This window comes from Diorhabda sublineata, chromosome 1, assembly GCF_026230105.1.
Source record: "Diorhabda sublineata isolate icDioSubl1.1 chromosome 1, icDioSubl1.1, whole genome shotgun sequence".
NCBI lineage: Eukaryota > Metazoa > Arthropoda > Insecta > Coleoptera > Chrysomelidae > Diorhabda > Diorhabda sublineata.
The window spans coordinates 5,348,219-5,361,814 of NC_079474.1; the positions used below are offsets into that span (position 1 = coordinate 5,348,219).

General features: G+C 32.1%; 1 protein-coding gene across 3 annotated transcripts in view; it reads left to right on the top strand.

Moving 5' to 3' along the window:
• Positions 1-13,596, top strand: part of LOC130442838 (filamin-A) — an 82,917-nt gene that overhangs the window by 55,128 nt on the left and 14,193 nt on the right. For 2 of the 3 annotated variants that reach the window (XM_056777205.1, XM_056777213.1), the window contains 3 exons: positions 1,349-1,718; positions 12,244-12,465; positions 12,539-12,867. In XM_056777205.1, coding sequence (XP_056633183.1) covers positions 1,349-1,718; positions 12,244-12,465; positions 12,539-12,867 — 921 coding nt within the window. Of the gene's footprint in view, positions 1-1,348; positions 1,719-3,090; positions 10,468-12,243; positions 12,466-12,538; positions 12,868-13,596 lie in introns of those variants that run through there. The other variant, XM_056777222.1, reaches the window with a different exon arrangement.

Below are 13,596 nucleotides of genomic sequence, written 5' to 3' on the forward strand. Positions count from 1 at the left end.
CCAAATCTGCTGAATAGGGTGCATAAAGTAGCAATTCAAACTTCATTGATTTTGGCCATTGAAATAACGGATGTGTGAGCTGGTGCATTGTCTTGATCGAACAACACCAAACGTTGCGATAAGTTCGCATATTACTGGCCGTTGATAATTTTTCCTTTTTCGAGATAGTAATTGAGAATTATCCTACGCTTATCCCGGAAAACCTATCCCATAACCTGGCTTTACAGATGGAACGGTCTTTGCTTTCTTTGGAACCTATTCTACCTTTTCAGTCCATTGTTTTGATTGTTCTTTTGTTTCGGGTGTGAAGTCATGGTCCCACGTTTCATCCATCATTATGAAACGGCGCTTTATTTCTGTGAAACATTGCTAAACACTTTATGGAAACATCTTCACGATACTGTTTTTGTTCCATTTTGAGCCAACGCAGTACCCGTCTTGCGCTCAGCTTTCTCATTTCGAAATTTTCAGTTAATATGCTATATACCGCACTTTTTGAAATACCTACTATGTCTGTTAGCTCGCGCATGTTTAGTCGACGATCATCCAGTGCCTCTTTATGGAGTTTCTTCTGCATTTCTGTAGTCGGCACCTCATTTGGTTGACCACTGCGGTGCTGGTCTTCGCATGTCGTACGGCCTTGTTCAAACTCACCCAGTCTCCCAGAGTGAACGTTCACTATTGATGGCTGCCGAATAAATACTAAACAAGGTGCGTCTTCACACTGCGTAGATTGTGTACTTTATAATAAGCAGATATTCTTGAGGCAACTACCGCCAACTCTAGGTCAGGTACTTCTGGGACCATTCTCGTATTCACAATCTTATAGGGTGTTCCAGAATGCTGTGCTGTATTTTTTTAAAATAAAACATCCTATATTGTATATTTCAAACTGTAAGCACTGAATTTTATCCTGTATGTGAAACGTCCATAGAATTAGATATTGATGATCTTGTTAAGAATTACTTAAAATTGATATAAGCTCGCTGTTGATGAAGCAACAATTGATGACAATGTTTTCATGGGGATTAAAAAAATATCGTGAAAGGGATCAACTCAAGAGGCAACTGTTAGTGTTACTTCGTACAAGATGGATTCGTACTCAATATTTCGCTTATTTTTATGTCAAAACGAAAGATGAATGAACTTTGTAAACTACAAAAAGTGATTTACGTATATGACATTTTCGATTATGGTAATGATTTGAGGGCGGTCTCCGCTCTTTGTTTGCGCATCTCACAGTCAAAATAAAATTAGATAAATTGTAGGCACTGTTTTCGATTTCTATTGTATGAATGTATGGATGATGGATGAATAAAAATTTGACATTTAGCCGTTTTAACCCCAGGTCACAGTTGGTACAGTAGCCAGAGGTACTGTAGGTCGCCCGGTTACATTTTCAGTAGACGCCTCCGAGGCAGGCGAAGGTAATTTAGAAATCACAATCTCCGCTAGAGGTTTAAACATTCCCACACAAGTACACCCTCAAGGTAATGCAAGATTTGCCGTCAGCTTCGTTCCTGCAGAAGCTTGTGATCACGTAGTTAACGTCGCGTTTAATAAACGACCCGTAGTCGGCTGTCCTCTGATAGTGAATGTTGGAGGTAGTGGAACCGGTCCGAGCGTTACGCTACCGGGACCCGGACCGGTACATCGACCAAGTACTCTATTAATTAACCATCCTGGAAGACTAGAAGATATCGAAGTCAATGTTGAGGGTGAGAACACTATATTTCGTACTGGGTTGAAAATGATTGAAATAAAAGAGCTCCTATAACAAATCAATTAATCATAAAATCACTTCTAATTCTTTACAAAAAGGGATGAACTTTTTGTTCCTCAAACTACATTGTTCTTAATCGTGATGGTATTGAATAAACATTTGACTTGGTTTTGGATGGATCATAATTTCATCGAAATTACATTGATCATAATTTGTTAAAATCCTTAATGATTTACAGTTTTTTTATTTCAATCTAACGTTTTTAACTTTCACAGTTTAAAGAAATAACAGATAGGGTATACAAAATGAATTTAAATTCACTTTTTGTTTCGAATAGCTTTATTTAAAATGCATTAAATCGTATATTTTCAAAAAACAAGGGATATCTGAAAAAAGCTTGGCGTGGTAGCTACCCTCTACCCTTTTATTTTCAAATGGCACCCGTGTATATTGTCATTGGAATTTCTGGTCATTCGAAATCCAGAACCCATACAAGCTGCAAAACGGATTAAAAGAAATCTTATGAAGGTTGCGTGGATGGCAAACGCTACGACATGCTTCACGAATGCTTTCTTCTAGATATTTGAGTCTACAAATTTTTTAGTCTTCAAAATAACGTTTCAAAAATTGTCTAATAGTATTAGATCTGAAGAAACAACACGCCACGTAATAAATACCCATACAGTTGATCGAGATGCTTCTCAGCAATAATTTGAGGTGTTTCATGTACAAGAAAAGCTGCAATGCAATGACCTCTGAATAACCTACACACATATAGGACCCAATTGAAATTATGTATTTACTACATTATACATTTGAGAGAAACTTTCAGTATTACTAATTTTTTATTTAACGAATACAAAAATCTTCGTTTGAAATCAAAAGACGTCGCTATTTTCTCCATTATTTCACATTTTCCTCAATGATTCCTGATGATGAAATTAGTTTTACGAAACTTTCTTAGTAATTTTAACTCGAAAATGTAGAGTTAACGTCATTTTTACGTACTTTTTTCGTGAAAAAATGACTGTTAATTCTTGTTAAATAATGTGTGTTGTAAGTCTAATGTTTAAATGTCAAATTCTATTTCTGAATTTCGAACTGTTATTTCTTTAAATTCATTACAATATTTTATTTATGTGATTAAACTTGTTTGTATATATTTTTATTTTTGTTTATCAGCTATTTTTGTTGTGTATGTGTAATCTAGTCACAATTTTTACTAGTATTTAGTTAGATGTGAAGTTTTTTAAGTGTACTCATTGTTTTGTTCTGAAATATAAGCATGCTTATTCTCTTTATCTGGTTTTTTGTTCTTTCCTCTCTCACGAATCAACTATCTGCACTGTTTTTTTTTTCATTTTTAGGTCACAGGCGTTACGTCTACTAGACACTTTTGACTTACCTTTGTATATGTAATTACTAACACAAACATTATATAATACAACCTCCTCCTCCTTTTTCACTTCCTTGAAATTACTTCTACTTTTCATTTATTTTCACAAAAAAATGGATGGAACTTTTCACAATGAATATGTAACTAGTTTTTTTTAATAAAGATAATTAATTAATATTTGCTAGATTTTTTTTGTTATCTAATCAAGTTTTTGATATAATTTATTCGAAATACGCTACTTAAATATTGTCAAGCCAAATAAATAGTTACTAAAAGCCTTCTGGTAAAACCTGTATAAGCATAATATCTTCCAATTTTAGTTTGGCCGCAGTATATATATGCTAAATAATTTAATGAACCTTGAAAGGAATGTCGTTTTGCTATTTAATTATTTGTGATCAAAGTTTTATGTTGGTAATTTAGATTTATTCAAATTTATGTTAATACCTATGTCGAATTATTTGAAAAAAAAACATTTTATTCGCTAAGTACATTTTAATACATCTTAAAATATAATTCGAATTCAATGAGTGTGCTTGGTACAATTTGAAGTATATTTATAGAACGTTTTCGTGTTAAAATAAAGGAGAATTATTTTTTGTTCACGAAAGCTTTTATTTTTTTTTAAACAACAATGCCACTCACTTCCAAAATCATCCCTTTGTACAACTATTCACCTCCGAAGCCGTTGCTTCCAACTGGAAATCCCCTCAACAACATCAACAAAACAATTTCTTCGATTCTCCTTATGTCCATTTCCGAGGTATTTCTACATCATGTTAAAATTTTGTTTTTTGTTCAATATCCTAATCACAAAAAAATATGGAAGCTTTGGACAAAAATATGAAGACATTACAAAAAACAACAAAATAGTAATAGCTTCGTTAAATAACAAAAAATCATACAATAACCACCAGCAAAATAAGAATGAAACTCATTTAAAAACACATGTAAAAAGCCTAAAACAATATTATCCGCATGGATCATGTCAAAATATCCTCCAACATAAATCTCAGGATTCACAATGTTACAGCATCATTTTTCTCGACTTTCTCTGAAAAAAGTCCCTCCGAAGGTTTCTTTTGGATTCCCGTTTTCTTTCACAGCTATAATTTTTGATTGCTCTTCCTGGATCCATGGCTTTCCCTCCCTAAGGGTCCAATAGCTCCAACGTTTTCCTAATGCCAAAGGTATAAAACATTTCATCACGAGAATTTCCTGTATCAATAAAGATAAACTTATCTACATTCGTTGAATAAAACGGTAGCACAACTTCTTATAGAGTTTAAAAGTTTTTCCATCATATGAATGAGACACAAACACCTATCAACGCTTTTCTGTAAGAGTTTTCATCCGATGAGTCGTTAGTTTTCTTTGCTATCCATCCTACTTCAATGGGTTTATTGGAATCCCTATTTTCGAGGTAGTGCCGTATACTTTACAAATTTTTTATATTCTTCAATAACTAGAACTTAAAAACAACATTAAAGAGTCTTTAATTGTGATTCTGCCAATCTTCATGGATTAATAAGCCATCTAATAGATGGTTCTTCTTTTTTGTCTACACTCCTACTCTTAGTCCATTATATTCCTCAGCTGTATGGTGGTATCGGTCCACGGATCTTCTGGTGGTTTCCTCCATGGTTTCTTCTATCTTCTTTTGGTCTTAAACTTGAAACTTCTTGTAATGACTCTTAGGGAATCTTCTTAAGGTATATGTGTACATCATGATAGCTATAATGAGGATTGAAATGGAGTTTGAAATTAGTTCAGCTCCTTTCGGTGAATACTACTTGTGGTCCTTCCACATTACATGATTTGCTGAACGAATAGTTAGTTTCTGAGTTAGTTTCAATGGTCCACCACACTTCTATATTCTTTATTCTTCTATATTCAGTCATTTGTTGTCCTAGTTTATTTAATAGTAGTTAAACTGTACACTCACACTTTTCTTAGTGCCTACATGTAGTATGTACAGACCAAATCTGCATGTACCTCGGAAAAACTGAAAAATTTCACCAAAGGTCCATTTTTCACTTGAGGTGTAGTAATATTGACAGTCATGTTGTAACAAATTTAGTATTTATCTCATAGATCTAGTAAACTTCATTGAAATAATAGATAAAAACGTTCTGAACAATTATGTGGAGGATTACATCTTCTAAATAGATAAAGTTTGCCTCAAGCAACCTTAACATGCATATTATACTATATATTGTTTGCTTGTTTCTTTAGTATCGCTATTTAAAGCATGATGAGAGCTTAGGTAGTTGTTGCGTTGGTAAAGTTTGGATCGATTGGTAACCAAACTTTAAAATTGCACGAGATATTTCTGAATCTTTTTATTATTTAGCTCATTTTCAAGGCAGTCTTCGCTGCTTTTTTCAGCTTTAAAAACTTAACCCGGAATCATACTTTATGCTTATTAAAGTTCATTTTATTATGACTCCTTGGAAGTTTTAAGCAGCCTCTTCTTTATGATCCACGATTTTCATGTAATGATCCAAAATTTTCTACAAAAGTTACTCAAACTATCGTGCACTGTGAATTTGCTTCCAAATAATGGTAAACGTCGTTAATACCTGACCTTTCAATATTTAAGGTCTCAGAGCAAATGATTTGAGGATTGCATTAATGAATCCGTGCAATATTACTAAAATTTTTTGAATGTTTTTGTTAGCTCTAACATTTCTTAGCAAATTTATTGATAGTATAATGCAGGTCAATATATTTTATTTGCGCAACATTTGAGAAGCTTTAATTAACATTTAGCATGGATATTTGTTATGTGTATTGTAGCTAATTTTCTTTTTCATACTAACATAAAATTCTTACAAGCAAATAATTTGGTGATATGGGTATTTATATTTTATATCGATGAATAATAACAATGAGAACACTTAAAACTTCACGTATTTATAGTTAAAAAGAGAAAAACTAGTAAATATATGTATCTGAACATTATAATCTATTGTCTCAACGTAAAAATTTTATTTTAATATTGGACATGAATGATTTGAATTTGTTTTTGAGTCTCAAATTGATGAAAAAGTCTTACTTTTCTTAATCAATCTGTATATATATGATGCTAGGCTTCAATTTTTGAAAATTATTTTTGTATAATTAGCTCTAGTTCACAGAATTAATCTGTTATATAGAAAAAAAGAGAATCAACACTTTAATTGGGTTGATTTGCAACAAATCATATACTTTTTGAAATATTTCTTAAACACTTAACAATCTATAATTAACAAAAATTTCATACGTTACAAATAAAATGAACCATATTTTGTTGGAATCAGCTAATACTTCCTGATTTTATTTACATTTTAAAGTAATTTTTGTGAGATTCATGAGTGAAATATTTGCATAAATGTATTTGGACATGCCGGACTGTTCTCTTTACCATTTGATTTGGTAAAAATATTTGGGTGTTTCCAATTAAGAAAAATATGATCTCTCTCTGAAAAATGCAGGATTCACTGCCGCACCATTTATTTCACATAATCTTTACCTGTATAGGTTCACAATATTTTCTAATGGTCAAAAATCTATCCTTTAACTTTAAAAAAATCCATATTTTATTGATTTATTACTTTCTCAAATTAAGGTGGATTGATAAACTTTAAGTTCGCGCTCGCGCTGACACTCTCATTGAACGCGAACTAGCCAACGCGAGCACAAAAGTCTATAAATTGACGTTTATTCGTTTTAATCCAAGCTTGAACTATTTTCTTATATGATTTGTAACTTTTTCATTCTTATTATCACCTGTTTATTCATTTATCGTATTGGTTTTGTTTAGTATTTAGTTTCTATCTAGATTTAGTAAATTTTTGCAGGCGATGTTTTATACGAAGTAATATCACTTCAAGTTATTTTCTGTTGGTAATTTTAATCTCTAAACTTCATTCATGACCATTTCTCACGGTGTAGATTATTCCGTTCATGTTCTATTATTTTGTTTACTTCTATTTAACATAGTTTCGTTCCAATGCATCAGAACAAATACCATTTAAAATTTATTTTCCATTATTTTCTATCGAACAAAATAACATCAGTTTCACTTTTCTTAATAGTAAGGTATTCATAACATATTGTAAACATCTGGTTAACTTGATATCTAGATGGCATGTAGTCAATTATGATTTAACATTTGTTATATTGTCGAAAGTTTGTGAGTGCCGCTAATTACACTATTTTACAGTACATCTGTTGCTAAAGAAATTTTGGCTATTTTTGAAAATATGATAAATAATTTTAACAGCTTTAATTTCTCTTAGCTCTGTAGCTGTTAGCTCTGTAGGTATAAAACAGAAAACAACATATATTTACCTCGATTTAATGCTCTTCTGTAATATGTAGATTGTAGGAAATGACGTATCAGATACCAACAATGATCAGACATCATATTCGATCCCCTCATTGCACCCCATTGTTTTCAAGTCTTCGACAAGTTCAATATAATTTTCAGATTTTTCATTTCTGAGAGGATACAGTACCATAGAGAGCTGTCCAAGTCTTTAGTTTTAGCTCAGTCATAAAATTTCTAGATCCTAGTATCCTTCGTAAGTTGTCTAATTTGGGGGCCATACCACGTTTAATATTTTTCATCAAGACAAAATATAGGTAGTTATGGATAGGATTTATATATTTTAACTTGAAATGAATACTCAGTGATTTTCATATACATATTGATTCACTATGAATCTTTTATTTTAATAATCACTTTTCGAGAAGAGTCGTAACAGGACAGAGTTTAGTCACAGACAAACTATTTTAAAAAATATAATTTATTTCAAGGTCCAACTCTAGACTATACTAAGTAAAACACATGTTTTCTTGAACAAAGATCATAGTGCTTGGTTGTACTTTTGGTATAAGGATAAACAGTCGTTTTTACAGCTCAAGTACCTGAGGTAATAAAATCAAGCCTATACCGGTCTTTCATTCAAACTACACCAATTTGTATTAAGTGTGTTTTCTAAAAACTTAAAAGCAATAAATTAAAATATATTAGTCATTTTAAATAAAAATTTCTAAGAATCAAAAATATATAAAATAAATGTTTAAAAACTAGAATTCATTTTTGCTCAGAGTCCAACACAAAGTTTATGATAATCAGCAGACGTAAAGTGCCGTATACACATGCACAACTCTTGGTAAATGGTGCTGCATTCTAGCGTGTACAATGCTACAAGTTCCCTGGAAGTTGCTTGGACGAGGACTGGGATGATGAAAGAGAGGTCAGAGCGAGAATTGAATTGGCTCGCAATTATTTTTTCAAAACTAAGAATATCCTTACCATGGAAATATGGAGGCTCAAAAATTAGAGATCAATAAATTGAAAGCATTTTAAATGTGGACCTATGGAGATTTTATGAAGAATGGGGAAAACAGAGGAAATCTTCTAAATATAGTGAGAAGAAAAACAGTCCATTTAGGTCACATACTCAGAGGCCCAAAGTACCGACTTTTACAACTCATAATAGAAGGTAGGATAGATGGTAAACAGGGAGTATAAAAGGAGTATAGGAAATCTGATTCACACAGTGACAAACAGTGAAGCCTAAGAAAATATTGTAGTGGATAGGAAGCAGAAGAAGAAGAATCTTTTCCATAGTGAACTAAGGAAATTTTTGGCAAATGTTAAAAAAGCAGTTCTTTTTTAATCTAGTGACTTAACAAATTATTTCATGCTGCTCAATTTTATATGTAATGGTACAAAGATAAATTTGTCACGTACTAACTTCTAATGAATTCTGGGATACATTTCAGGATACCTTTAGGGCTGTCAATGAATAAACTCCAGTCGTTTGGTTCGTATTATTTCAACGAACGAATTTGTAAGAAATGAACAAAAGGTGATACAGTTTCCTTCTCAAAAATAACGTCGTTTTTCTTTATTTCCTTCACAATAAAAACTCAATAGCACCAAATTTTGCAGTAGACACAAAAAACTCAACGTTAAAAATCAGTAAAGGAAAGAAATAGTGGCCAGATATTAAAATTGGGGGGAATAATTGGATAAAAATCATTACGAGTAAATTAAATTTAAAGAGTAAATTTAAACAAAATCAGCTTTCACTAGTTTTAATGTTAAATTTGTTCAGAATTTATCTATCTAATGATATTAAAATGTTGATATAAGAATAAAACTGAGTTACGTGGTTTGTCACTCAAGCCGACGATATTTGTTTCTTTCAGTCTTAATGCAAATAATTTAAAGCTTACTTAAAAAGATTTAAATCTCTTTTAAAATCATCTAATTCATTTTGTGAAAATCGTTTTGGCCCAATTGACATTTTGTGAAGAGCTTGTTCGTTCAAGGGTTTTTTAATGTACTGAAGTCAGATAGGTGCTGCCCTGGACAGAATTAGTCCTTGGATATTGTCATTTAGCTCGATTTTTAGTGTTGAAACTGTTTACATTCATGCTAAAAAATAACTTCAAAATAAAATGTTATCGCCAAACAGTTAATGTTACAAATTTCAAGGCAATCCTTTCACCACTTATCTTGAATATTCCACATACGATTTCCGAATATAATTTGGACCATAAGACTTCTCATTTTCATTCAAGAGAATTTCAAAATAGACATTAGTACTCCATAGCACCAAATTTTGCAGTAGACCCAAAAAACATTACGGATTGCGGTCACGATTAAACAAAATGGGGCTCTGGAGTTGCGAGGTTTTCTATTTACATTTACAAATTGTTTTGAATCTTCACGACTTTTTCTGTTAAATGCGTTCAGAAATTATCTGTCTAATGATATCAAAATGTTGATATAAGAATAAAACTGAGTTACGTGGTTTGTCACTCAAGCCGACGATATTTGTTTCTTTCATTCTTGATGCAAAAGCTTACTCAAAAATATTTAAATCTCTTACATAATAATTATGTGAAAATCATTTGGCTCAATTGACATAACATTTTGTGAAGAGCTTGATCGTTCAAGGGTTTTTTAATGTACTGAGGTCAGATAGGTGCTGCCCCGGACAGAATTAGTACTTGGATATTGTCATTTAGCTCGATTTTTAGTGTTGAAACTGTTCAGAAATTATGTTATCGCCAAATAGTAGGCGTTACAAATTTAAAGGTAATCCTTTTACCACTTTTCCATTATCATAAATATTCCATACACGATTTCCGAATACAATTTAGGCGTAAGACTTCTCATTTTCATTAAAGAGCATTCCAGAATAGTCAATAGTATTTTTCATCAACTCTGATATACATTTTCTATATTTCTACTACTCATGTTGCATAAAACGAATCTTAACACATTAACATACACCTGTTAACGATTGATATATACTCTTAAATGATAAAAATCAAAAACAAAGTAACTCAAAGTGGACATTATATCATACCTTGTCTATAAAATAATGTATAGATTCTTAAGATTATCTATAAAGTTATGTTTGGTATGTTCACGTAAAAAAAATTCTTGATTACATCTAATTACTAGTTTATTTTCTTCATCCTCTATATCCAGCGAACTACTAAGGTACTAGTAGCTAGTAGAAAAACAACATTCCTTCGCGTATTATTTCATAAATCAGTTTGCTTTCGTTGTTATTAGCGATAAATAACCATAAAAGACGATAGATTTCACAACTGCTAATAAACAAAAAAGTATATTTCCTATTAGTATTATTACACTCCTTACAACGAATAGGAGAGCCTGAGGCGTTATTCTTCGTAGTATGAAATTCACAATTATATAAAACAGCAATAATTACGGCTTTCTGAAAGTACAAGTTATTATCAAAACAAGTGTCATTGAACTAATATTTTTGTTTTGAAATATACGCATCTATTATCTTTTTTGGCATAAAAGAAAATGATACAAAAGTCATTTTCCTTCTCTTCTGCCTTTATTTCATCGTTGTTGCACTGTTAACTATTCTTATATCGTCCATCCTACCAAAATGATCGTTTCATTTCATTTGTTTACCCAGTAGTCAAACATAAACGTTTTCTGCATGTTATTCACTCTATTTCACTCTATTTTGAAAGACTTTCCAGTTTTCGTCTCCTTATTTTTCTTTGTATCTCCGGACAAAACCATGGGGTTTATTTCACCCTATTATTGCTTTTTTCTGACACGTCAAGCACTTAAATCCTCATATGCGACTTGTTCTCGTTCATTGTTTCCTAGGAGGTGTTCATACTATCCTTGTATATTATTGAATTTATTTCCACACTAACATCCTCTTCTTAGCGAGTGGTTCAATTGATAAATCCCAAAGTGGTGAAATAAATAATAATGAACCATAGATCTAAATATCTTTCTATATACATTTATTGAAATAAAAACCCAAATATTCTTGATTATTAGACTTGATTCATTTTGAAAAGCTTCCATACATTAACAAAAATAAAATCAAAATGATTGTATATAACTAGAAATAAATTCTTCAATTATTATGAATTATTATTATGTAGAATATTTAATAATTTGTTACGAGGTCTATTCAAAAAGTATGAACGTTTTTTGGGTGACAAAAATACTCAAATTTAGCTCCTTATTGTCGTAAAAGCCATGAAATGCTAACAAGCTCTTCATCATTCAAAACAAGAAAAAAGCAAGAATGGAACTTGAGGACAGATGAAGAAAGCTTAAAATTCAAAGTGCAGAACGTTTCAAATTTGTTGGTTTTTTTGCTCGAGAGATATACTCAAAAGTACGATTTGCCGATTCCGAAAGACGGTTTACGTAATCTTCTATGTACCTTACCCACGTCTTGTCAAAATTGTCCCAATCCACTTACCTTTATAGTAGTACCAAATTTGTGGTAAACTTGCTTTCAAGTTTCAGTTAACATATTCTGTCCAATTTGGTACAAACGTTAGTTAAGCTTTTTTCAACTTGAAGTTTCCAGTTTTTCACCAATGAAAACCTTATGACAGACATGCTCTCGTTGCGATGACTGGACGCCGACCAAAGTTCAGCGCACGCGTCCGAATATAACGTTAAATGCTTTCTGAATAGCCCTCGTATTTCATAAAGTTGAATAATTAAATACCTAGCCAATAATCACTAACCAATCCTAACCCCCCCCCCCCCCCTTCGAATTATAAGTCAAAATTCCTGACAAAGACTGACTGAATTTAGGCCCTGGTGGCCAAGCTGTACCCACGCAAGTTCAGCCTTTAGGAAGTGGACAATTTAGAGCAGAGTTCGTACCGAGAGTTGTTGGAGAACATCGCGTAAACGTCAGCGTCAGTGGCGTACCTACCGTTGGAAGTCCTTATGCTGCAAAAGTTTATGACGTACAAGCTATTAAAATAAAAGAAGCTGCAAGCGGAATTGTTGGAAAGCCAGTAACATTCTTAGGTAAGAATAATAGATTGATCATTCAAATTATTGATAAGTAATAAACAATCAATTTTCTTAAAAATTTTTATAGTGGAAACAAGTCAAGCGGGTCCTGGAAACCTTGAAGTGACAGTAAATGGAGGTCTGGTACCTACATCTGCTCAAGCACAAGGTCCGCATACCTACGCTATTTCTTTTACACCTAGAGAAGCGACCGTGCATTCAGTAGATCTTCGATTTAATGGACAAGATGTTCCTGGGAGTCCTTTCAAGTGTTCCGTATCTCCTTCAGCTAGAATTCTATCTCTTGAAACACTAGACAAAGTTTCAGTAGGAAAACCATGTACGTTTGTTGTAGAAAGTCCTAATCCACCAACTGTAGAAATTTTAGGACCAGGTAGAAGAGCTTTAGTTACAAAGGTGAGTAAAAATAAATAAATTCATTTGTCACAATAAACTATTAGAAAAAAAAAGAGTGATTCTAAGAAGTATGTACCAAAAGAACGAAAGGAAAAAGGAGAAAACAGAGGAAATCGAGGATAAAAAAGTATTTAGAAACACATCTGGAATATATTCTGGAGCCTTTTACGATGGAAGAGAGATGTGAGAGAAATTGAAAGAAAATTTTTGTATATTATGAGTAGCAGGAAAATAAAACAGAAGAATGTATACAAAGAGGTACTAGAATTGATAAAAGTGCAGAAGAAATTGGAATTTCCAAAAGGTAAAAATTAACAACAAAGAAAATTGTGCTACCAAATACTTAGAATTATCAAGGAGGCTTCTGCAGACCAAATATTTAACATTAAAATGATACAAAGTAACATTTACGAGCCGGTTTGGGATCTGTATATGTTCTTTCTAATCATAGAAGCAAGGTAGTGACCCAAGTGATAGAACAAATTTAAATAAATGTTTGGTGAAATCAAAGAAAGCAGGTGAGCTCGATAAAAATGACATAGAATCAGACACAACATGAAATTCTGTAGGATGATCTCTTCTAAGATCAGTTGGATAATCTAAAGAAAAGACACAAAACTATTAGGAAGACTATTATTAATGGCTTCAAGAAGTGTCTCCAACAAGTCGATGAAACAGGAAACAAATGGGGAAGTGGATAGAGACTAAAGGCATTTGTCAAACTTTTTC